Source organism: Molothrus aeneus, unplaced genomic scaffold (genome assembly GCF_037042795.1).
Source record: "Molothrus aeneus isolate 106 unplaced genomic scaffold, BPBGC_Maene_1.0 scaffold_30, whole genome shotgun sequence".
Lineage (NCBI taxonomy): Eukaryota > Metazoa > Chordata > Aves > Passeriformes > Icteridae > Molothrus > Molothrus aeneus.
Genome location: NW_027098964.1, coordinates 1,489,281 through 1,512,373, shown reverse-complemented (window position 1 = coordinate 1,512,373; position 23,093 = coordinate 1,489,281). Strand labels below are relative to the sequence as shown.

Below are 23,093 nucleotides of genomic sequence, written 5' to 3'. Positions count from 1 at the left end.
GGACACACGGACATGGGGATGGACAGACGGACACAGGGACATGGGGACGGACACCGGGATGGACACACGGACGCAAGGAGGGACACAGGGATGGACACTGGGACACATGGACAGGCAGACGGACACGGGGATGGACACACGGACACGGGGATGGACACACGGACAGGGGGATGAACACACAGACACGGGGACGGACAGGGAGATGGACACACGGACAGATAGATGGACACCGGGATGGACACATGGACACGGGGATGGACACGCAGACACGGAGATAGACAGACGGACATGGGGATGGACACTGAGGTGGACACAGGGACATAGGGATGGACATATGGACAGACAGATGGACACGGGGACACGGGGATGGACACACAGACACAGGGATGGACAAATGGACACGGGGATGGACACCGGGGGGACAGTGAGGGACTCTGAGGGGATACTGGGGGGTACTGGGGGGCACTGGGGTTTACTGGGAGGGCACTGGGAGTTACTGGGAGCTACTGGGGGACACTGGGGGTTACTGGGAGGGCACTGGAGGGCACTGGGATGGGCACTGGGGTGCACTGGGGGGTACTGGGAGTTACTGGGGGACACTGGGATGGGCACTGGGGGTTACTGGGAGGGCACTGGGGGTTACTGGGGGATACTGGGGGTTACTGGGACACAGCGGGAGTTGCTGGGGGGGTTCCGCTGGCCCCGCCCCCAGCGCGGGCAGCGCGAGGCCGCGCGGGGCGCGGCCTCCGTGATTGACGGTTGCCGCGGAGGGGGCGTGGCGCCCAGAGCGAGGGGGCGGTGCACACAGAGGCCCCGCCCCCTCGGCGCGCGCGCCTGCGCCCGTGCCATTGGTTCCCTCCCCGCGGCGCTCCGCCCTCTCATTGGCCCGTTGGCGGTGGCGGCGCCGTGACGCAGCGACGCAGGCGTGCGTGCGGTGCGCGCTGACGTTGCGCGGCGGCGGCGGCGGCGGTGAGTGAGGGGTGGCCGCGACCCCCGGGGGCCGCCGGGCCCGAGCGGAGTCTCCGCGACCCCCGCGGGCTCCCCGGGCCTCCCCGAGCCCTCCCCGGCCCGGCCGCAGCGCCCGCGCCCGGCCCCGGCCCCGCCGGGCCTGCGCCCCCCGCGCCCGCCGCGCTGAGGGGAGAGCGGGGCGGGCGGAGGGGCTGCGGCCCCGTGAGGGGACACCGGGGGGTCACTGTTGGGCGGCTGTAACGGGGAGATCGCTGTGGCTGGGAAGGGGGGGCTGGTTCGTGTGGGAGCACCCCCGGTAACCGTGAGGGGTCCCGGTGCCCGTGAGGGGTCCCGGTAACCGGGAGGGATCCCTGTGCCCGTGAGGGGTGCCGGTCTCTGTCAGGGGTCTCTGTGACCGTGAGGGGTCCCGGTCTCTTCTGGGGTTCCCGGTCACCGTCAGTGGTCTCTGTCTCCGTCAGCGTCCCTGGTCCGCTCTGGGTGTGGGCCCTGGTACCGTTTGGGGGGTCTCTAGTTCATTTTAGGAGTCCCTGGTGCCTTTTGGGGGTCCCTGGTGCCTTTTAGGGGGCCTTAGTTCATTTTGGGGGTCCCTGGTGCCTCTTCGGGGTCCCCAATCCCCCCGTGGGGGGTGGTCTCTGTTCCCCTATTCCTGGGGGATCTCTCCCCACTCGGGGGTCCCCTTTTAGACCTGCCTGCCCCCCTCTCTCTGTCTCCCCACAGGACCCTCCGGACCCCCGCTCCCAGCGCCGGGGGTGGTCCCTGTTCCCCCATTCATGTGGGGAATATCCAGGGGGTCCCTGTGTGGATCTAACCCCCTCCCCTCTGTCTCCCTCCCTCTCCCTCCGGACCCTCCTCGCTCCCAGCCCCCTCGGCACCCCCTGCCCTCACCCCCCATGCGCTGCCCGGCCTGGGGGGTGGTCTCTGTTCCCGGGGGGGGGGCGGTCTCTCCTGACTCAGGGGTCTCTGTGTGAATCCGACCCCCTCCCCTCTCTCTCCCCACAGGACCCTCCGGACCCTCGCTCCCAGCTCCTGGGGGGGCTCTGCTGACTCAGGGGTCCCGTTTCAGCCCTGACCCCCTCCCCTCCGTGTCTCTCTCTCTCCCCACAGGACCCTCCGGACCCTCGCTCCAGCCCCGGGGGGGCCCCTCGGCACCCCCTGCCCTCACCCCCCCATGCGCTGCCCGGCCCGGGGGGGCCCCCCCGCCACCTGAGGAGGGGGGGGCAGGTCGGGCCCGTCCCCCCCGCGCCCGGGAGCCCCCAGGGCAGCCCCCGGCCCCAGCCATGATGTTCCGGGAGCAGGTGGGCATCGTGGCGGGCTGGTTCCGCGGCTGGAGCGAGTGCGAGCAGACGGTGGCGCTGCTGGCGCTGCTGAAGCGCGTGACGCGCACGCAGGCGCGCTTCCTGCAGCTGTGCCTCGAGCACTCGCTGGCCGACTGCCCCGACATCCACCTGCTCGAGGCCGAGGCCAACAGCGCCGGTGAGCGGCTGGGGAGGGGTTACGGGGGGGTTACAGGGGGGTTATGGGGGTCCTGGGGGTTACAGGGGGGTTATGGGGGTCCTGGAGGGGACTGGGAAGGGTTACAGGGAGTTACACTGCCCCGACATCCACCTGCTCGAGGCCGAGGCCAACAGCGCCGGTGAGCGGCTGGAGAGGGGTTACGGGGGGGTTACAGGGGGGTTATGGGGGTCCTGGGGGTTACAGGGGGGTTATGGGGGTCCTGGAGGGGACTGGGAGGGGTTACAGGGAGTTACACTGCCCCGACATCCACCTGCTCGAGGCCGAGGCCAACAGCGCCGGTGAGCGGCTGGGGAGGGGTTACGGGGGGGTTATGGGGGTCCTGGGGGGTTACAGGGGGGTTAGGGGGGGTTACAGGGGGGTTGAGATGGTTACAGGGGGGTTATGGGGGTCCTGGGGGGTTACAGGGGGGTTATGGGGGGTTACAGGGGGGTTGAGATGGTTACAGGGGGGTTATGGGGGTCCTGGAGGGGTTACAGGGGGGTTATGGGGGTCCTGGGGGGTTACAGGGGGGTTAGGGGGGGTTACAGGGGGGTTGAGATGGTTACAGGGGGGTTAGGGGGGTCCTGAGGGGTTACAGGGGGGTTATGGGAGTCCTGGGGGGTTACGGGGGTCTCCGGGGCTCCTTGTGTGTGCCCAGGGGTGTCATGGGGGCCCTCAGGGGTTCCCAGCTTCTGTCCCTGTGTCCCCTGTCCCCAGCTGCCATCTCCCGGTGTCCCTGCTGGCCCTGTCTGTCCCTGCTGGCCCTGTCTGTCCCTGCTGACCCTGAGTGTCATTGCTGACCCCCGTGTGTCCCCGCTGACCCTGTCTGTCCCTGCTGACCCTGTCTGTCTGTCTGTCCCCAGCTGCCATCTCCCGGTGTCCCTGCTGGCCCTGTGTGCCCCCTGTCTGTCCCTGCTGGCCCCTGTCTGTCCGTCTGTCCCTGCTGGCCCCTGTCTGTCCCTGCTGACCCTGAGTGTCATTGCTGACCCCTGTCTGTCCCCGCTGACCCTGTCTGTCCGTCTGTCCCTGCTGGCCCCTGTCTGTCCCTGCTGACCCTGTCTGTCCGTCTGTCACTGCTGGCCCCTGTCTGTCCCTGCTGACCCTGTCTGTCCGTCTGTCCCTGCTGGCCCCTGTCTGTCCCTCTGTCCCTGCTGGCCCCTGTCTGTCCCTGCTGGCCCCTGTCTGTCCGTCTGTCCCTGCTGGCCCTGTCTGTCCGTGTGTCCCTGCTGGCCCCTGTCTGTCCCTGCTGACCCTGTCTGTCCCTCTGTCCCTGCTGGCCCCTGTCTGTCCCTGCTGGCCCCTGTCTGTCCCTGCTGACCCTGTCTGTCCCTGCTGGCCCTGTCTGTCCCTCTGTCCCTGCTGACCCTGTCTGTCCCTGTCTGTCCCTGCTGGCCCCTGTCTGTCCCTGTCTGTCCCTGCTGACCCTGTCTGTCCCTGCTGGCCCCTGTCTGTCCCTGCTGGCCCCTGTCTGTCCCTGCTGACCCTGTCTGTCCCTGCTGACCCTGTCTGTCCCTGCTGGCCCCTGTCTGTCCCTCTGTCCCTGCTGACCCCGTCTGTCCCTGCTGGCCCCTGTCTGTCCCTGCTGACCCTGTCTGTCCGTCTGTCCCTGCTGGCCCTGTCTGTCCCTGTCTGTCCCTGCTGACCCTGTCTGTCCCTGCTGACCCTGTCTGTCCCTCTGTCCCTGCTGACCCTGTCTGTCCGTCTGTCCCTGCTGGCCCTGTCTGTCCCTGTCTGTCCCTGCTGACCTCGTCTGTCCCTGCTGACCCTGTCTGTCCCTCTGTCCCTGCTGACCCTGTCTGTCCGTCTGTCCCTGCTGGCCCTGTCTGTCCCTGTCTGTCCCTGCTGACCCTGCTGGCCCCTGTCTGTCCCTGCTGACCCCGTCTGTCCCCGCTGACCCCGTCTGTCCGTCTGTCCCTGCTGGCCCTGTCTGTCCCTGTCTGTCCCTGCTGGCCCCTGTCTGTCCCTGCTGGCCCCTGTCTGTCCCCGCTGACCCTGTCTGTCCCTGCTGACCCTGTCTGTCCCCGCTGACCCCGTCCGTCCGTCTGTCCCCAGCTGCCATCTCGCAGTGGCCCCAGGAGCCCGCCGAGGCCGCGGTTGCCCTGCTCCTGGCCCACCTGCCCCTGCTGCAGCCCGGCAACGCGGCGGCCAAGGCCGAGTACATGAAGAGGCTGCAGAAGGTGCTGGCCGACGCCATCGAGAGCAATCGCTGCGTGGAGGAGTCGCGGCAGCTGCTCTCGTACGCCCTGATCCACCCCGCCACCACGGCCGACGACCGCAGCGCGCTCGCCCTGTGGCTGGGGCACCTGGAGGAGCGCCTGGCGCCGCCCGGGCCCCCTGCCCAGCGCCGGCCCCCGGCCCACGAGTGGCCCCCCGAGCCCCCCGAGGCCGGGGGAGGAGGCGGCTGGCCCGAGCAGCAGCAGCAGCAGCAGCAGCACGGGACCGGGACGGGGACGGGGACGGGGACGGCGCCGCGGGAGAACGGACACCCCGCCTTCCAGGGGGGAGGAGGTAACGGGGGAAATGGGGCAGAAATTGGGGAAAATGGGGGAAAATGGGGGAAAAATGGGGGAAAAGGACACCCCGCCTTCCAGGGGGGAGGAGGTAACGGGGGAAATGGGGCAGAAATTGGGGAAAATGGGGGAAAATGGGGGAAAAATGGGGGAAAAGGACACCCCGCCTTCCAGGGGGGAGGAGGTAACGGGGGAAATGGGGCAGAAATTGGGGAAAAACGGGGGAAAATGGGGGAAAAATGGGGGAAAAGGACACCCCACCTTCCAGGGGGGAGGAGGTAACGGGGGGAATAGGGGAGAAAATGGGGAAAAATGGGGGAAAATGGGGGAAAAGGACACCCCGCCTTCCAGGAGGGAGGAGGTAACGGGGGGAAATGGGGCAAAAATGGGGGAAAAATGGGGGAAAAATGGGGGAAAAGGACACTCCGCCTTCCAGGGGGGAGGAGGTAACGGGGGGAATAGGGGAGAAAATGGGGAAAATGGGGGAAAAATGGGGGAAAAGGACACCCCGCCTTCCAGGGGGGAGGAGGTAACAGGGGGGGAAATGGGGCAGAAATTGGGGAAAAACTGGGAGGGGGAATGGGGGGAAAAGGGGGAAAAACGGGAAAAGAAACTGGGAGAATTGGGAAAAATGTGGGAAACATGGTAAAACACAGGGAATAGGAAGAGAAAGCGTGAGAACAGGGGAAAAGGGAGAGGAAATAGGAGAAACTGGGAGAATGGGGAAAACCGAGGGGTCCGAGGGGCTGGGCAGGGGTCTGGGGGCTTGGGGAGGGGTCCGTGGTGCTGGGCAGGGCTTTGGGGGCCTGGGCAGGGGTCTGGGGGCTGGGCAGGGCTCTGGGGGCTGGGCAGGGGTCCGTGGTGCTGGGCAGGGGTCTGGGGGCTGGGCAGGGCTTTGGGGGCCTGGGGAGGGGTCTAGGGGCTGGGCAGGGGTCTGGGGGCCTGGGCAGGGGTCTGGGGGCTTGGGAGGGGTCCGTGGTGCTGGGCAGGGGTCTGGGGCCTGGGCAGGGGTCTGGGGGCTGGGCAGGGGTCCGTGGTGCTGGGCAGGGGTCCGAGGGGCTGGGCAGGGGTCTGGGGGCTGGGCAGGGGTCTGCATTCACCGTTTTTCCCCCCGTTTCCCCCAGCCCTGCCGTGCCAGCTGCACCCCAGCCCCCTGAAGCGCTCGCTGGCCCTGGTGCCCGGCACGCCCCAGCCCGGCCCTGGCGGTGACTGGGCCGGTTCTGGGGGGGGTCCCGAGGAGCCCCCCAGCCCCGCGGGGCCCCCCCAGCCCCGAGGGGCGCCCCTGGCCCCCCAGGGCTTCGGGGAGCACGCGCCGCTGTCCCCCCAGAGCAGCGTGGCCTCGTCGGGCAGCGAGCACACCGAGGAGCGCAACTCCTTCCAGGAGGACGGCAGCGGCATGAAGGGTGGGTGGGGGGCTCCGGGGGGCTCCGGGCGGGTCTGAGGGCGGCTGTCACCCCCCTGGCGTGGCCCTGTCCCCTCCCCAGATGTCCCCTCGTGGCTGAAGAGCCTGAGGCTGCACAAGTACGCGGCGCTGTTCGCGCAGATGAGCTACGAGGAGATGATGACGCTGACGGAGCATCACCTGGAGTCGCAGGTGAGGGGCTGGTTTGTACTGGGAGGGGCTGGGGGGCACTGGGAGGGGACGCTGGGGCATCCCCAAAAGGAGGTGACACCCCCCAAAAGGGCTGTGACCCCCCCTGTGTCCCCCAGAACGTCACCAAGGGCGCCCGGCACAAAATCGCCCTGAGCATCCAAAAGCTGCGGGAGAGACAGAGCGTGCTCAGGGCACTGGAGAAGGTACTGGGGAAACTGGGAGGGACTGGGAGGGGGCACGAGGCTGCTCTGGGGGTCCCCGGTGCCCCCAGCGTTCCCGGGGTGTCCCTGCTGTCACCCCCCCATGTCCCGATGTCCCCCCGTGTGTGTCCCCCCAGGACATCCTGGAGGGGGGGAACCTGTGGACGGCGCTGCAGGAGCTCCAGCAGATGTTGGGGACCCCCATCAAGGCCTTCCGGCCCCCCCCGCCCCCGGGACCCCCCGATGGGGCCCCCCCCGAGCCCCCCAACCCCCCCGCCCCGGCCGAGGCCGAGCCCCCCGGGGCCGCCGTGCCCGACGGGGACATCCCGGGGCAGTTCACGCGTGTCATGGGCAAGGGTGAGTCTGGGGGACCCTGGGGAGGGGTCTGGGGGCATTGGGGAGGGGTCTGTCCCCACGGGGACATCCCGGGGCAGTTCACGCGTGTCATGGGCAAGGGTGAGTCTGGGGGACCCTGGGGAGGGGTCTGGGGGCATTGGGGAGGGGTCTGTCCCCACGGGGACATCCCGGGGCAGTTCACGCGTGTCATGGGCAAGGGTGAGTCTGGGGGCTGCTCCTGGGGGGCTGGGGACCCCCTGAACCCCCCCCGGGGGGCTCAGGGCTTGGGGAGGGGTCTGGGGGGCTCAGGAATTGGGGAGGGGTCTGGGAGGGGATTTGGGGGTTTTTGGGGGGGTTTTGGGGGAATTTGGGCTCTTTGCTGACCCCCCCTCAGTGTGCACGCAGCTCCTGGTGTCACGAGGTTTTTGGGGTGGATTTTGGGGGTTTTTGGGTGGATTTTGGGGTTTTTGGGGTGTTTCCCTGACCCCCCCTCAGTGTGCATGCAGCTCCTGGTGTCGCAGGGTTTTTGGGGTGAATTTTGGGTGGATTTTCAGGGTTTTTGGGATGTTTTCCTGACCCCCCCTCAGTGTGCACGCAGCTCCTGGTGTCGCAGGGTTTTTGGGGTGAATTTTGGGTGGATTTTCAGGGTTTTTGGGATGTTTTCCTGACCCCCCCTCAGTGTGCACGCAGCTCCTGGTGTCACGGGGTTTTTGGGGTGGATTTTGGGGGTTTTTGGGTGGATTTTGGGGTGTTTCCTGACCCCCCCTCAGTGTGCACCCATCTCCTGCCGTTTTGGGGGTTTTTTGGGGTGGATTTTGGGTGGATTTTCAGGGTTTTTGAGGGTCTCCCTGACCCCCCCTCAGTGTGCACGCAGCTCCTGGTGTCACGGGGTTTTTGGGGTGGATTTTGGGTGGATTTTGGGTGGATTTTGGGTGGATTTCGGGGTTTTTGGGGTGTTTCCCTGACCCCCCCTCAGTGTGCACGCAGCTCCTGGTGTCGCGCCCCGACGAGGAGAACATCTCCAGTTACCTCCAGCTGCTCGAGAAGTGCCTGAGCCACGAGGTACCCTGGGGCTGGGGGGGGGTCCCGGGGGTCGCTGCGCCCCCCCCAGACCCCCCTGACCCCCCGGGCCCCCCCAGGCGTTCACAGAGACGCAGAAGAAGCGGCTCCAGTCCTGGAAGCAGCAGGTGCTGAAGCTGCTCCGAGCCTTCCCCAAGAAGGGGCCCCTGGACGGCCCCCCCGGATACCGGCCCCCCAAAAGGTACCCGGGACCCCCCCCCCAAATCCCCATTTCCATCCCAGCCTCCGCTGCTGACCCGGGTGGGCTTTGGGGCCTGCTTGGGCCCCCCCTCAAACGATCGATTCTGCCCCCCCCAGCCCCAATTTTGGGGGGGCCAAGGGGTCGTCCCCCCCCCATTTCCCAATTTGAGGGGGGGGTCAAAGGGGTCTCCCCCCCCCCCCTTCCCCAATTTTCCCTTTCTCTCCAGTTTTGGGAGGGAGCTGTTCCCTGTTTGGGGGGGGGTTTTTTAGGGGGGTTTCTGGGGGGATTTTGGGGGGTCCCAGCCCCCCTGACCCCCCCATTTTGCCCCCCTTTTCCAGCTGGGCCTTTGGCTCCATTGCTGGCTCTGTGGGGGGGGGGGGCTGTTCCCTTTTTGGGGGGGTTTTTTCGGGGAGTATTTTGGGGGTTTTTTGGGTGATTTTGGGGCGGGGGGTTTGGGGTTTTTTTGGGTGATTTTGGAGGGTCCCAGCCCCCCTGACCCCCCCATTTTGCCCCCCCTTTCCAGCTGGGCCTTTGGCTCCAACTCTCTCCCCATAGCTGGCTCTGTGGGGGGGGGGCGGCGGGGGGGGGCCGCCCCTTTGCGCTGCCCCCCCGGGCCCTGCCCCCGCCCCCCGCCCGTCTGGGGCTGCTGGGACCCCCCGGGGGGGCCCCGGCCCCCAGACCCCCCCCCCTGGGAGCGCCCCCCGCCCTGGGCACGCAGGGACGGCAGGTGGGTCTGGGGGGGGGGGGAAATGGGGGGGGAATGGGGGGTCTGGGGGGGAAATGGGGGGGGAATGGGGGGTCTGGGGGGGAAATGGAGGGGAAATGGTGGGTCTGGGGGGGAAATGGGGGGGGAATGGTGGGTCTGGGGGGGAAATGGGGGGGGAATGGGGGGCAGGAAATGGGGGGGGAAATGGGGGGGGAATGGGGAATTTGGGGGGGAAATGGGGAATTTGGGGGGGCCTGGGGGGCAGGAAATGGGGGATTTGGGGGGGTCTCGGGGGGAAATGGGGAATTTGGGGGGGAACGGGGGGAAATTGGGGGTTTGGGGGGGAAATGGGGCTTTTGGGGAGGTTTGATGGGGGATTTTGGGGGGGATTTTGGGGAGGATTTTGGGGTTGATTTGGGGGGGTTTTGGGGAGAATTTTGGGGAAGGTTTGGGGGGATGTTGGGGAGGATTTGGGTGTGGATTTTGGGGGGATTTTGTTGTTATACCGGTGGGGGGGGGCACACCCGCCCGTCCCCGCTTGGTTTTGTTCCGCTTTGGGCTGGGGGTCTCCCCTCCCCCTCAGGACCTTTTGGGGGGGCTCCCCCCGGGCTGGGGGTGCCCCCCCCCCCGTGACCCCCCCGTGACCCCCCCGTTTCCCCCCCAGAGCCTCTGGTTCGGGGCCGGGGGGGGCGCGGGGGGGTCCCCCGGGAGCCGCGGGGCCGTGCAGAGAACGCACTCGCTGCCCGTGCACAGCTCGGCCCTGCTCGCCTTCCCCCAGGGTACGGGGGCCAAAAACGGGGTTTGGGGGGCCAAAAACGGGGTGGGGGGACACCCAGAAATGCGGGGAACCCTCAAAAATGGGGGGACACCCGAAAATGGGGCGGGGAACCCCAAAAAACGGGGCAGGGTCGGTGCAGAGAACGCACTCGCTGCCCGTGCACAGCTCGGCCCTGCTCGCCTTCCCCCAGGGTACGGGGGCTGAAAATGGGGTTTGGGGGGTCAAAAACGGGGTGGGGAGACACCCAGAAATGGGGGGAGCCCCAAAAAATGGGGGGACACCCGAAAATGGGGGGGGGAACTCCAAAAAATGGGGAGGGGGGGGCTGAAAATGGGGGGGGAACCCAAAAATGGGGACAGGACATGAAAATGAGGAGAGAGCCCCCAAAATGGGGAGAGAGCCCCCAAAATGGGGAGAGAGCCCCCAAAATGCAGGGGCTGGGGGGGCTCAGGGGGCCCGGGGGGATTTTGGGGTGGGGGATTTATTTTTTTTGTCCCCCCCCCCCCAGAGTGTCCCCCCCCCGGGACTGACCTGGAGATCAACCCCACGCTGGAGTCGCTGTGTCTGAGCATGACCGAGCACGCCCTGGGCGGTACGGGGGGACATCGGGGACACTGGGGGGACATCGGGGACATTGGGGACATGGGGGACACTGGGGGGACATCGGGGACATTGGGGACATGGGGGACACTGGGGGGACATTGAGGGGACATCGGGGACATGGGGGACACTGGGGGGACATCGGGGACATTGGGGGGACATGGGGGACATGGGGGACACTGGGGGGACATCGGGGACATTGGGGACATGGGGGACACTGGGGGGGACACTGGGGGGGACATGGGAGACATTGAGGGGACATGGGGGACATGGGGGGGGGATTGGGGACATTGGGGGGACATTGGGGACCCTGAGGGGGACACAGGGGGGGTCACTGGGAGGGACACTGGGGCACAGGGGGGACATTTGGGGACATGGGGGGGATTGGGGGGTAAGGGGGGACACCGGGGACACTGGGGGGGACACAGGGGGGGACACTGGGAGGTATGGGGGCCATTGGGGACATTGGGGGGGACACAGGGGCACATGGGGGGGATTGGGGACACTGGGGGGGACACGGGGGGGGTCACGGGGGGACATTGGGGACATTGGGGGAGACACAGGGGGGGTCACTGGGGGAGATGGGGGTGACATGAGGGAGACGGGGACACTGAGGGGGACACAGAGGCCAGGGGGGGCATTTGGGGACATGGTGGGGACACTTGGGGACACTGGGGGGGACCCCTGGGGGGGTTTGAGGAGCCCCTGACGCCCCCTTTTCCCCGCCCCCAGACGGCACCGACAAAACCTCCACCATCTGATGGCGCCGCCGCCCCCTCCCGGAACCGGGGGGCACCTCCCGAACCCCCCCCGCCCCCCAAAACCCCCCAAAACACCGGGGGGGGGGAGGGGCAGCCCCCACCGCCCCCGGGGGGTTTTGGGGGGGGGTCCTCGGTGAGGGGGGGGAGGGGCCGTGACACTACAGGGGGGGCTTTTTTTGGGGGGGGAGTCGCGTGGGGGGGGGGTCGCGTTTCCTCCGTTTTTAAAAATCCCAGGATTTGGGGGATTTGCGGATTTTATTTCCTCTTTTTTCGTTTTTGGGGTTTTTTTTCTTTTCTTTTTTTGGTTTTTTTTTTTGTTTTGTTTTGTTTTTTGGGGTTTTTTTGGCTCTTTATTGTTATTATATTATTATTAATTAATTATTTCTGTCCTGGCCCCTCCGAGGGGAGCGGGGGGGGGGGGGGGGGGAGGGACACGACCCCCACCCCAAATTTAGGTACAACACCGCCCCTCCCCCCACGCCGGGGTGGGGGCACCCCGGGGCCCCCCCTCGGTACCGCCCCTCCCCCACCCCCCTCCCCCTTTGTAGCGCCGCGGCCCCAAAATAGAGACAAAAAATCGTTATTTTAGATACATTTTATTATGAATCCTTTTGTTATGATATGGCTGGTAACCATTGACCTTATTAAACACAAAAACCGCCCCGAGCCGCTGCTTCTTTGCCCCAGCGGGGCCGGGGACATTTTGGGGGTGGGGGGGGATTTTGGGGGTGGGGGGGTGTCACCCCCTCCTCACTCGCTGGAGGACTCGGAGCCTTCGCTGGCGCTTTCCTCCTCCTCCTCCTCCTCCTCTTCCTCCTCCTCCTCCTCCTCCTCCTCGCTGCCGCTGACCTGGGGGCTGCGGGGCGCCGCCCCCCCCGCCTCGCTGCCTTCCTCCTCCTCCTCCTCCTCCTCCTCTTCCTCCTCCTCCTCCTCTTCCTCCTCGTCGTTGTCGCTGCCGAAAATCTCCTCCTGGTCCCGGGCGGCGCGAGCGGCGTCGCTGCCCCCCCGGCGGCCCCCCCGGGCGCCTTCGGCCTCCTCCTCCTCCTCCTCATCCTCGCTGCGGGCGGAGCCGCCCCCGCGCTCCGAGCCCGAGCCCGAGCCTTCGGCCTCCTCCTCCTCCTCCTCGCTCTCGCTGCCCTTGTCCCGCTCCTCGTCTGCCCGGGGGGGGGGGGGGGGTCCTCAGTGAGCTGAGACCCCCCCCCAAAACCAGGGGGGAATTGGGGCTGGGGGCTTGGGGAGGGGGCTTGGGGTGGGAAATGGGGAGATTTGGGGACAAGGAGGATTTGGGATGGGGGATTTGGGTGGGAAAGGGGGGGGGTTTGGAGAGGGGAATTTGGGTGGGAAATGGGGAATTTGGGGAGGGGAATTTGGGGATTTGAGGAGGGGGATTTGGGTAGAAAAGGGGGGGGTTTGGAGAGAGGGATTTGGGGAGGGGGATTTTGGGTAGGAAACGGGTGGATTTGGGGACGAGGGGGATTTTGGGAGGGGGGTTTAAGGAGGGGAATTTGGGGAGGGGGATTTTGGGTGGAAAAGGGGGAATTTGGGGAGGGGGATCTGGGGCCCGAACCCGATCCTGGCGTTTCCTTCTCGGCCTCCATCTCCTCCTCCTCCTCCTCCTCGGGCTCGTGGTTCTCCAGCTGCGCCCGCCGGGCCTCCTGTGGGGGCAGGGGGGCTCAGGGGGGTCCCGGGGGGGTCGGGACCCCTCCCCAAATCCCCGACCCCCACCTGTGCCTCGAGCTCCTTCTCGTTCATGTCCCGGTGCTTCACCACCAGCACCGCGTTGGTGCCCGACTGGACCCCGGCGCGCGCCCGGCGCTTGCTCAGCCGCACCCTGGGGGCACGGGGGGGTCAGGGGGCGCCCCCAAATCCCCGGGGACACCCCCGAACCCCCAGGATAACCCGAGACCCCTCTGAACCCCCAACCAGTGCCCCAGGTCCCCCCCAATTCCCCCCAGTCCCTCCCAGTTTATCCCAGTTTATCCCAGTTCCCTCCCAGTCCCCCCAGTCCCAGTTTATCCCAGTCCCTCCCAGTCCCCCCAGTCCCAATTTATCCCAGTTTATCCCAATCCTCTCCCAGTTTATCCCAATCCCCTCCCAGTTCCCCCCAGTTTATCCCAGTCCCTCCCAGTCCCAGTTTATCCCAGTTCCCCCCAGTTCCCCCCAGTCCCTCCCAGTCCCAGTTTATCCCAGTTTATCCCAGTTTATCCCAGTTCCCCCCAGTTTATCCCAGTTTATCCCAGTTTATCCCAGTTCCCCCCAGTTTATCCCAGTTTATCCCAGTCCCATTTTATCCCAGTTTATCCCAGTTTATCCCAGTCCCCCCAGTCCCACCGTGTCTCCAGCTCGTTGTAGTAGACGCCGTCGCCCTCGCGGAAGATGAAGAAATAATTCTCCTCGTAGCCCTTGCTGGCCTTGTTCTTCACGTTCCAGTTGTACTCCCGGGCGATCTTGTAGTCGTACCTGGGGGGACGGGGGGCTCGGGGAGGGGCCCTGCGACTCCCCGAAAATGAAACCCCCCAAAATCCCCCAAAATCCCCCAAATCCCAGGGTTCTGCCCCAAAACCCCCCGGAGCTCTGGGTTCGTCCTGTGCAGGGATTTGGGACCCCAAAACTGCCCCCAAACCCCCCCAAGGGGACCCCCAAATCCCAAAGGCCCCTCCCCAGTCCCAAAGGCCCCCCCAAAACCCCAATTCCTCCCCAATTTCCCCCGGGGCTCTCTGCCCATTTTTCATTTCCCAGGAATCCCCGGAACCCCAACGGAGCCTCAAACCCCCCCCAATATTTTTCTATGATTTCCTTTAAGTTCTGGGGACCCCACCCCCCCCCAGGGGACCCCTGCCCAGTTTTGGGGACCCCTGCCCGGTTTTTGGGGCGCCCTACACGTCCTCGGGGGCGTAGTCCACGTCCTCCTCCTGGTCCCGCTTGCGCTTCCTCAGCGTCTCCTCCACGGGCAGGAAATAGGCCACGAACTGGTTCCCCTCCTCATCCATCATGCCCCTGGGAGGGGGCAAAACCAGCACAAAATCAGCTCAGAGCCACCCCAAAAACACCCAAAAATCAGCCCAAAAATCAGCTCAAAATCACCCCAAAAACACCCCAGAATCATCCAAAAAATCAGCCTCAAAATCACCCCAAAATCATCCACAAAATCAGCCCCAAAATCAGCCCTAAAATCACCCCAAAAACACCCCAAAATCAGCCCAAAATCACCCCAAAATCACCCCCAAAATCACCCCAAAACCACCCCAAAATCAGCCCCAAAATCGGCCCAGATCCAGCAGAGAATCACCCACAAAATCACAGCAAAGCCATGAACTGGTTCCCCCTCCTCGCCCATCATCCCCCTGCACCGGGGGGCACAAATCACCCCAAAATCACCCCAAAAACTCCCCAGAATCAGCACAGAATCAGGACAAAATTACCTCAAAAAACGCCCCAGAATCAGCACAAAATCAGCTCAAAATTACCTCAAGAAACACCCCAAAATCCGCCCAGATCAGGGCAGAGTCACCCACAAAATCACATCGACATCACCCAAAAATCACTCCCCAAAAACAGCAGAGAATCAGCACAAAATTACCCCAAAACCAGCCCCAAAACCACTCCCAAACCAGCTCAGAATCAGCCAAAAAACATCCCCAAAATCAGCCCAAAATCGGCACAAAAACACCCCAGGAACAGCACAAAATCAGCACAGAATCACCCAAAGATCACCCCCCAAAATCAGCCCAAAAACACCCCAAAAACCACCCAAAAAACCACCCAAAAACCACCCAAAATCAGCCCTAAAATCAGCCCAAAACCACCCCAAAATCAGCCCTAAAATCAGCCCAAAACCACCCCAAAATCAGCCCAAAAACCACCAAAAAAACCACCCCAAAATCAGCCCAAAATCAGCCCAGACTGGGGTATTCTGGACCTGATCATGGCCTGGGACACCATCTCAGATTTTGAGTGATTTTGGGTGGATTTTTGGGGTGAATTTGGGGGATTTTGGGACCTGATCATGGCCTGGGACATCATCTCCAGATTTTGGGTGGATTTTGGGGTGAATTTGGGGGATTTTGGGACCTGATCATGGCCTGGGACATCATCTCCAGATTTTGAGTGATTTTGGGTGGATTTTTGGGGTGAATTTGGGGGATTTTGGGACCTGATCATGGCCTGGGACATCATCTCCAGATTTTGAGTGATTTTGGGTGATTTTGGGGTGAATTTGGGGGATTTTGGGACCTGATCATGGCCTGGGACATCATCTCCAGATTTTGAGTGATTTTGGGTGGATTTTTGGGGTGAATTTGGGGGATTTTGGGACCTGATCATGGCCTGGGACATCATCTCCAGCGCCGCTGCCCCTGAGGTGTCCTTGGGGGCCGGGTCGGAGTCGAAAATCACTTGGGCACAGGGGTTGATCCACATCTGGGGAGAAAAACGGGGAAAATGGGAAAAAACAGGAAAAATGGGGAAAAAAACAGGAAAAAAAATGGGGGAAAATGGGAAAAACGGGGGAAATGGGGAAAAAAACAGAAAAAATGAAGGAAAATGGGGAAAATGGGGGGAAAATGGAAAAAAATGGGGAAGAAACAAGGAAAAACGGGGCAAAACTGGAGGAAATGAGGGAAAATGAGGGAAAATGGGGAAAAATCAGGAAAAATGGGGGGAAACCAGAAAAAAATGGGGAAAATGGGGAAAAATGGGGGGAAACCAGAAAAAAAAGGGGAAAATGGGGGGAAACAAAACAAAAAAAAACAAAAAAAAAAACAAACAAGGAAAATGGGGGAAAAACCAAGAAAAAAAGGCGAAAAAGGGGGAAAGTGGGAAATATGGGGTAAAACCAGAAAAAATGGGGAAAATGAGGAAAAAACAGGAAAAATGGGGGGTTGGGGAGGGAAGAGGGAAGTGGGGAAAAAAATGAGGCAAGGAAAATGGGGATTTGGGGAGGGGAAATTGGATTTTGGGAGGGGTAAAATTGGATTTTGGGGGGGAATATTGGATTTTGGGGGGGAATATTGGATTTTGGGGGAGGAATTTGGAATTCAGGGGTTTGAAAAGGGGCTGGGGGGCCCCAAACCCACCTTGAAGTCGGGGAACACGGGCATCACCTCCAGGGGCGTCACCCGGGGTTTGCTGTAGTGCTGAGTGATCTGCCCGGGGAGGCCGGGGTGAGCCCCAAAAACCGCCCAGGGACCCCCAAAACCCTCCCCAAAAACCCCAAAAGCCTCCCCACAATCACCCCCAAAACCCTCCCCAAAAAACCCCAAAACCCTCCCCAAAATCACCCCCAAAACCCTCCCCAAAAAACCCCAAAACCCTCCCCAAAATCACCCCCAAAACCCTCCCCAAAAAAACCCAAAATCCTCCCCAAAAAACCCCAAAATCCTCCCCAAAAAACCCCAAAACCCTCCCCAAAAAACCCCAAAACCCTCCCCACAATCACCCCCAAAACCCCCCCAAAAAACCCCAAAACCCTCCCCAAACCGACACCCAAACCACCCAAAGCCCAAAATCCTCCCCAAAATCCTCCCCAAAACCACCTGAATCCCTCCCCAAAAAATCCCTAAAATCACCCCCAAAATCACCCCCAAAATCGCCCCCAAATCCTCCCCAAACTCACCCCAAACCCTCCCAAAACCCTCCCAAAACCAGGCCAACCCCTCACCAAATCAACGCCCAAAACCACCCCAAACCTCCCAAACTCAGCCCCCAAACCCACCCTGAGCCCCTCCCGAAGCCCCAAACCTCCCAAATTCCCCAAAGTGCCCCAAAGTGCCCCAAATCCCCACCGGTTTCTGGGCGTCCTCGAAGGTTTTCTCAATGGCGGCGATCTGGCTGTCCCTGTCCTTGTAGATCTCCTCCTCTGTGAACTGCTGCTTCACCGAGACTCCGATCCTGCCGGGGGCCCAAAGTCACCCAAAAACACCCCAAAATACCCCCAAAATCATCCCAAAAACACCCCCAGAATCACCCCAAAATCACCCCAAAAACATCCCTGAAATTACCCCAAAAACACCCCAAAAACATCCCCAAAATCACCCCAAAAACATCCCCAAAATTACCCAAAAACATCCCCAAAATCACCCAAAACCACCCCAAAAACATCCCCAAAATCACCCCAAAAACATCCCCAAAATTACCCAAAAACATCCCCAAAATCACCCCCAAAACATCCCCAAAATTACCCAAAATCCATCCCCAAAATTACCCAAAAAATCTCCCCAAAATCACCCCGAAAACATCCCCAAAATTACTCCAAAATCCATCCCCAAAATCACCCCAAAACCCCCAAAAACCCCCGTAATTCCCACCAAACCCTCAGATGCCCCAAAGTGCCCCGATTTGCCCCAGATGCCCCAAAGTGCCCCAATTTGCCCCGGCTGCCCCGAAATTGCCCCGATTTGCCCTGGCTGCCCCGAAATTGCCCCGATTTGCCCCGGCTGCCCCCGTGGCACTGACTTGACCTCGGGTTTCTCGTTGCTGACCCCGTAGCGGTTGAACTCGGTGCTGATGTACTCGGTCTTGCGCATCCAGGGCACCACCTTGGCGTGCTGCTGCGACCTGGGGCGCGCGCCGGGCCGGGGTCAGCCCGAACGGCCCCGGAACGGCCCCGGAACGGCCCCAAATCACCCCAAAATCACAACAGAATCAGCACAGAATCACACCAAAATCACCCCCAAAATCACAACAGAATCACACCAAAATCACCCCCAAAATCACAACAAAATCAGCACAGAATCAGCCCGGAACGGCCCCGGAATGGCCCCAAATCACCCCAAAATCACAACAGAATCACCCCAAAATCACAACAGAATCAGCACAGAATCCCACCAAAATCACCCCCAAAATCACAACAGAATCACCCCCAAAATCACAACAAAATCACACCAAAATCACCCCCAAAATCACAACAGAATCACACCAAAATCACCCCCAAAATCACAACAAAATCACACCAAAATCACCCCCAAAATCACAACAGAATCAGCACAGAATCACCCCAAAATCACCCCCAAAATCAGCACAGAATCACCCCAAAATCAGACCAAAATTAGCACATGGGGTTTGGGGGTGCCCATTTGGGGCTGGGGGCAGATTTGGGGTGCCCATGTGGGATTTAGGGTGCCCATGTGGGGTTTGGGGTGCCCATGTGGGGCTGGGGGCAGGTTTGGGGGGCCCATTTGGGGTTTGGGGGGCCCATTTGGGGTTTGGGGGGCCCATTTGGGGTTTGGGGCAGGTTTGGGGTGCCCATTTGGGGTTGGGGGTGCCCATGTGGGTTTTGGGGGGGCCCATTTGGGGTTTGGGGTTTGGGGCAGGTTTGGGGTGCCCATGTGGGGTTTGGGGGGCCCATTTGGGGTTTGGGGCAGGTTTGGGGGGCCCATTTGGGGTTTGGGGTGCCCATCTGGGTTTTGGGGTGCCCATGTGGGGTTTGGGGGGCCCATTTGGATTTTGGGGTGCCCATTTGGGGTTTGGGGTCACCTCTTGGAGCTGGTGGGTGCCTGGATCTCCTCCTCCAGCAGCTTCTCATCCGCGGGGTCCAGGAGCACTGGGGGAAACGGGGGAAAGCACCCCAAAATGGGGCCAGACCGAGGGGTTTGGGGGGAATCACCCCAAAATGGGGCCAGACCGAGGGGTTTGGGGTCACACCATGGGGTTTGGGGGGAATCACCCCAAAATGGGGCCAGAGCGTGGGGTTTGGGGGGAATCACCCCAAAATGGGGCCAGAGCGTGGGGTTTGGGGTCACACCATGGGGTTTGGGGGGAATCACCCCAAAATGGGGCCAGACCGTGGGGTTTGGGGTCACACCATGGGGTTTGGGGGAATCACCCCAAATTGGGGTCAGTCTGCGGCGTTTAGGGTCAGCCTTGGGGTTTTGGGGCAGCTTTTGGGTGATTTTGGGGCGGTTTTTGGGTGATTTTAAGGCAGTTTTGGGGCAGTTTTGACAGCAGTATTTGGGTGACTTTGGAGCGGTTTTTGGGGCAGTATTTGGGTGATTTTGGGGCGGTTTTTGGGGTAGTTTTTGGGTGATTTTAAGGCGGTTTTGGGGCAGCTTTGAGAGCAGGTTTTGGGTGATTTTGGGGCGGTTTTTGGGGCAGTTTTTGGGTGATTTTAGGGCAGTTTTTGGGGCAGTATTAGGGTGACTTTGGGGCGGTTTTTGGGGCAGTTTTTGGGTGATTTTGGGCCGTTTCGGGGTCCTTACCCCCCGGGTCTATCCTGTAGGTGTCAGGGTTGATGAGGTCGATGGTGACCCCCAGGTCAGGCTCTGTCAGCAGATCGTGCTTGTGCTGCTTCTCCAGGGACGTGGCCTTGTACTGCACAAACCTAGGGACAGGACCCCAAAATCAGCCCCAAAAACAACCAAACCCCCCCCCAAAACCCACTGAAATCAACCCCAAAACCCACTGAAATCAACCCCAAATCCCACTGAAATCAACCCCAAATCCCACCACGACTGGCTCCAAAACTCACCCCAAAATCAGCCCCAAAACCCACCGGGACCCGCGGGATCCCTCAGAACCCCTCCTGAGACCCTCGGAATTCCCCCCACGCCCCCCCAAGACTCCCAGATCCCCCCGGAACCCCTCAGGATCCCCCAGAACCCTCTGGGACCCCCCCAGACCCCACAGATTTCCTCTCCAGGAGCCCCAAAAGGCCCCAGAACCCCTCAGGACCCGCCCATAACCCCTCATGGTCCCCCAAAGACCCCCCCAGAATTCCCCCAGGACCCCCCAGACCCGCCCGTACCGGCTCTGGTCGAAGGGGTACGTGATGAACTTGGGGTCGAAGGGGATGTCCGGGAGGCTGTTGCAGAACTTGACCCGACAAACGACCCCGGACCTGTGGGGGGGGTGCGGGGGGGACTCAGGGGGTCCCGACCCGGCCCAGGGGGCCCCGAACCGCGGGGTGGCCCCAAAACCGCCCGAATTCACCCCAAAACCGGGCCGGGACCCCTCCCTCCCCCCCGCTCACCTCTCGGGGAGGGTCCGGTGCGAGCTCGGCCTGCGGGGAGGGGGGGGCGCGTCATGACGTCACAGGGGATCCCCGAACGCTTTCGTGACGTCAGGGGGCACCCCGTTATTTACCCCACACCACCGCGGGGTGACGTCACGGGGGAATCCCGTCCCACCCCCACCCCGCCGCCACCGAGGGCGCCCCCCCCGCTCGTCACGGCGGTCACCACCGTCACGGCGGTGACGTCACGCCCCGTTACCGGTGGCCCGGTTCATCGCGCTGCGCCTGCGTCTGGATGGTGGGCGCCATCTTGGGCCGCTACTTCCGGTCCTGCGCGGCGCCTCCCGCTGGCGTCACTTCCGCCGCGCGCCGGAAGCGGCGGAGAACATGGCGGCTCCTCCGCCGCCTCCGGCCGGGCCGGGCCCGGGGCCGCCCTCAGCGCCCGCGGGGCCCGGAGCGGCGGCGGGGCCCGGAGCGGGTCCGGGGCCGCCCCCGGGGGCCGCGCAGGGCCCCGCGCTGCCCGCGCAGGCCGCGACCGCGCAGGCGCAGGACTTCGATCCCGTGCAGCGCTTCCGGCTGCTGCTGCCGCAGCTGAAGGAGAGCCTGCAGGTGGGCGGGGCCTGCGGCAGGGGCGGGGCTTGCCGCCGGGATTGGGTGGGGTTTGCCGCCGGGAATGGGCGGGGTTTGCCGCCGGGAATGGGTGTGGTTTGCCGCCTGGATTGGGCGGGGTTTGCCGCCGGGAATGGGTGTGGTTTTCCTGAAGGGGCGTGTCTCTTCTGGGGGTGTCCCCCGGAAATTTGGGGGTCCCCGGGCCGGGACCCGGCGGCTCCGGGGGCGTCCCTGTCCCCCCCCCCCCCCATTGTCCCTCCCGGTGATGTCCCCACCTGGGCTGGGGGCGCTGGGGGGGCCGCGCCTCCACCCCCTGACCCCTTCATGACCCCTCTGATCCCCCCGTGACCCTCCCTGTCCCCCAGACCCTGATGAAGGTGGCGGCTCAGAACCTGGTGCAGAACTCCAGCATCGACAACGGGCAGTGAGTGACCCCCCCCAGTAACCCCCAGTGCCCTCCCAGTCCCCCCCAGTCCCTCCCAGTCCCTCCCAGTCCCTCCCAGTCCCTCCCAGTCCCCCCCAGTCCCTCCCAGTGCTCCCAGTCTGACCAGTTCCCGCAGGAAGAGCACTGACGGGGCCCTGCAGCGCTTTGACAAGAGCCTGGAGGAGTTCTACGCCCTGTGCGACCAGCTGGAGCTCTGCCTGGTGAGAAACCCAAAAAACAGCTCCAAAACCCCCCCCAAAATAACCCTAAAAATCACCCCAAACCCCCTGTGCGACCAGCTGCAGCTCTGCCTGGTGAGAAACCCCCAAAATCACCCCAAAAATAACCCCAAAATCCCACAAAACCCCCTGTGTGACAGGCTGCAGCTCTGCCTGGTGAGAGACCCCAAAAACCCCCTGTAACTCCCATAAACCCCCCCCAAACCCCCTCTAGCTCACCCAAATCGCCCAAAGCACCCCAAAATTCCCATTTTTATCTCTCTTTCCCAGCATTTGGCCCTCGAGTGTCTGGCGCAGAGCTTTGGCAGCGCCAAGTATGCCCTGGCCCCAAATCCACCCAAATCCGCCCCAAACACCCCCAAATCCCCCATAAACACCCCAAAATCTCCCATTTCACACCGATTTCACCCCAATTTCTGTCTGGTTTTGGCGTTTGGCCCACGAGTGCCTGGCGCAGAGCTTCGGCAGCGCCAAGCACGCCCCGGCCCCAAACCCCCCGTAACCCCCATAAGAACCCCCCAAACCCCCCCAAATCCACCCCAACCCCCCTGTAACCCCCTCTAGCCCCACAAACACCCCCAAATCCCCAGTTTCACCCCCTTTTTCTCTCTCTTTCCCAGCGTTTGGCCCACGAGTGCCTGGCGCAGAGCTTCGACAGCGCCAAGCACGCCCCGGCGCTGGTGCCGGCGGCGCCCAAGGCCGAGGGGGGATCCCTGGGGGGGTCGCTGGGGGTCCCGGGGGTCCCGGGGGGCCTGGGGGGCACCGAGAGCCTGCCCTACACGCAGTACCTGCCCCTGATCAAGGCGCAGATCGCCGGCGCCAAGGACATCCACAACGCCCTGCTCGAGGGCACCAACAAGATCACGGGCAGGCTGCCCCCGCCGGGGGGGCCCTGACGGGGTTTGGGGGGTCCTGACCTGATTTTGGGGGGTCCTGGTGGGGTCTGGAGGGTCCTGATGGAGTTAAGGGGTGGTCCTGATCTGATTTAGGGGAGTCCTAATCAGGTTTAGGGAGGGGGTCCTCATAGGATTTTGGGTGGTCTTGATGGGATTTGGGGAGTCCTGATCAGATTGTGGAGGGCCCTGATGGGATTTGGGGGAGTCTTGATGGGATTTGGGGGGCCCTGATGGGATCTGCGGGGGCCTGATAGGGTTTAGGGGGGTCTGATCTGATTTTGGGGGGCTCTGATGGGATTTGGGGGATCCTGGTGGGGTCTGGGGGGGCCAAGACCCCCAGGACATCCCCAGTGTGGTGCTGAGGGTGGGAGAGGGGGGAATGAGGCAGAGGCTGGGCTGATTTGGGGTGCTTTTGAGCGGTTTTAGGGTGGTTTTGGGGGAATTTGGGGGTTTTGGGACCCCAAATCCCGGGTTGAGGAGTTTCTGGGTAAACCGTTGGAATTTTGGTAAATAAACGCGAGTTTTGTGACACTCTTCGGCTTTTTCTGTGCATGTCGTCACGGGAGGGGAGCGTGGGAAAGGGCCTGGGACAGGTTGTGATTCGCCGTGACGTCACGGCCCGCGCGGGTGACGTCACACCACACAAAAAAAAAAAGGCGCGAAACCCCCCCCTGGCGTTTTGGGCCACTCGCGCCGCCGTCGGAGGCCGCCGAATCTCGCGAGAGGAAGGGCTGGAAGTCTCGCGAGAGCGGGGCCCGGGAGCGACGCG

The 23,093-nt window shown here is 63.0% G+C and overlaps 3 protein-coding genes across 3 annotated transcripts; 2 read left to right on the top strand and 1 right to left on the bottom strand.

Moving 5' to 3' along the window:
- The first annotated feature begins 1,222 nt into the window (after positions 1-1,222).
- SAMD4B (sterile alpha motif domain containing 4B) lies at positions 1,223-11,293 on the top strand. Its single transcript, XM_066570633.1, is given in 13 exon segments — positions 1,223-2,442; positions 4,516-4,971; positions 6,098-6,376; positions 6,458-6,567; positions 6,684-6,770; positions 6,905-7,124; positions 8,080-8,165; positions 8,243-8,364; positions 8,888-8,945; positions 8,948-9,091; positions 9,735-9,849; positions 10,357-10,440; positions 11,181-11,293. Coding segments are annotated over 13 exon segments (1,986 nt in total). The 5' UTR covers positions 1,223-2,246; the 3' UTR covers positions 11,210-11,293.
- A 631-nt stretch (positions 11,294-11,924) lies between these two features.
- Positions 11,925-20,596, bottom strand: PAF1 (PAF1 homolog, Paf1/RNA polymerase II complex component). Its single transcript, XM_066570662.1, has 14 exons — positions 20,416-20,596; positions 20,175-20,204; positions 19,950-20,042; positions 19,405-19,526; positions 18,683-18,749; positions 17,663-17,764; positions 16,993-17,098; positions 16,285-16,353; positions 15,525-15,628; positions 14,090-14,206; positions 13,541-13,669; positions 12,935-13,040; positions 12,777-12,864; positions 11,925-12,363 (listed from the first exon to the last, which is right to left on the bottom strand). Exons 1-14 carry the CDS (start codon positions 20,463-20,465, stop codon positions 11,960-11,962), a joined length of 1,587 nt encoding a protein of 528 aa, XP_066426759.1. The 5' UTR covers positions 20,466-20,596; the 3' UTR covers positions 11,925-11,959.
- MED29 (mediator complex subunit 29) lies at positions 20,544-22,564 on the top strand. The gene is made up of 4 exons (XM_066570744.1): positions 20,544-20,765; positions 21,131-21,189; positions 21,326-21,410; positions 22,049-22,564. The coding sequence occupies exons 1-4, from the start codon at positions 20,544-20,546 to the stop codon at positions 22,322-22,324; spliced, it is 642 nt and encodes a 213-aa protein (XP_066426841.1). The 3' UTR covers positions 22,325-22,564.
- Positions 22,565-23,093: the final 529 nt, after the last annotated feature.

Bases quoted from the DNA above. Each gene is read 5' to 3' on its own strand.
- PAF1 (XM_066570662.1), bottom strand. From the start codon at position 20,465: ATGGCGCCCACCATCCAGACGCAGGCGCAGCGCGATGAACCGGGCCAC. The intron at 19,527-19,949 runs GTACGGGCGGGT...TCCTGTCCCTAG, and splicing joins TACCCCTTCGACCAGAGCCG to GTTTGTGCAGTACAAGGCCA. The intron at 18,750-19,404 runs GTAAGGACCCCG...CGTTTCCCCCAG, and splicing joins CTACAGGATAGACCCGGGGG to TGCTCCTGGACCCCGCGGAT.
- MED29 (XM_066570744.1), top strand. From the start codon at position 20,544: ATGGCGGCTCCTCCGCCGCCTCCGGCCGGGCCGGGCCCGGGGCCGCCC. The intron at 20,766-21,130 runs GTGGGCGGGGCC...CCTGTCCCCCAG, and splicing joins AGCTGAAGGAGAGCCTGCAG to ACCCTGATGAAGGTGGCGGC. The intron at 21,190-21,325 runs GTGAGTGACCCC...CAGTTCCCGCAG, and splicing joins TCCAGCATCGACAACGGGCA to GAAGAGCACTGACGGGGCCC.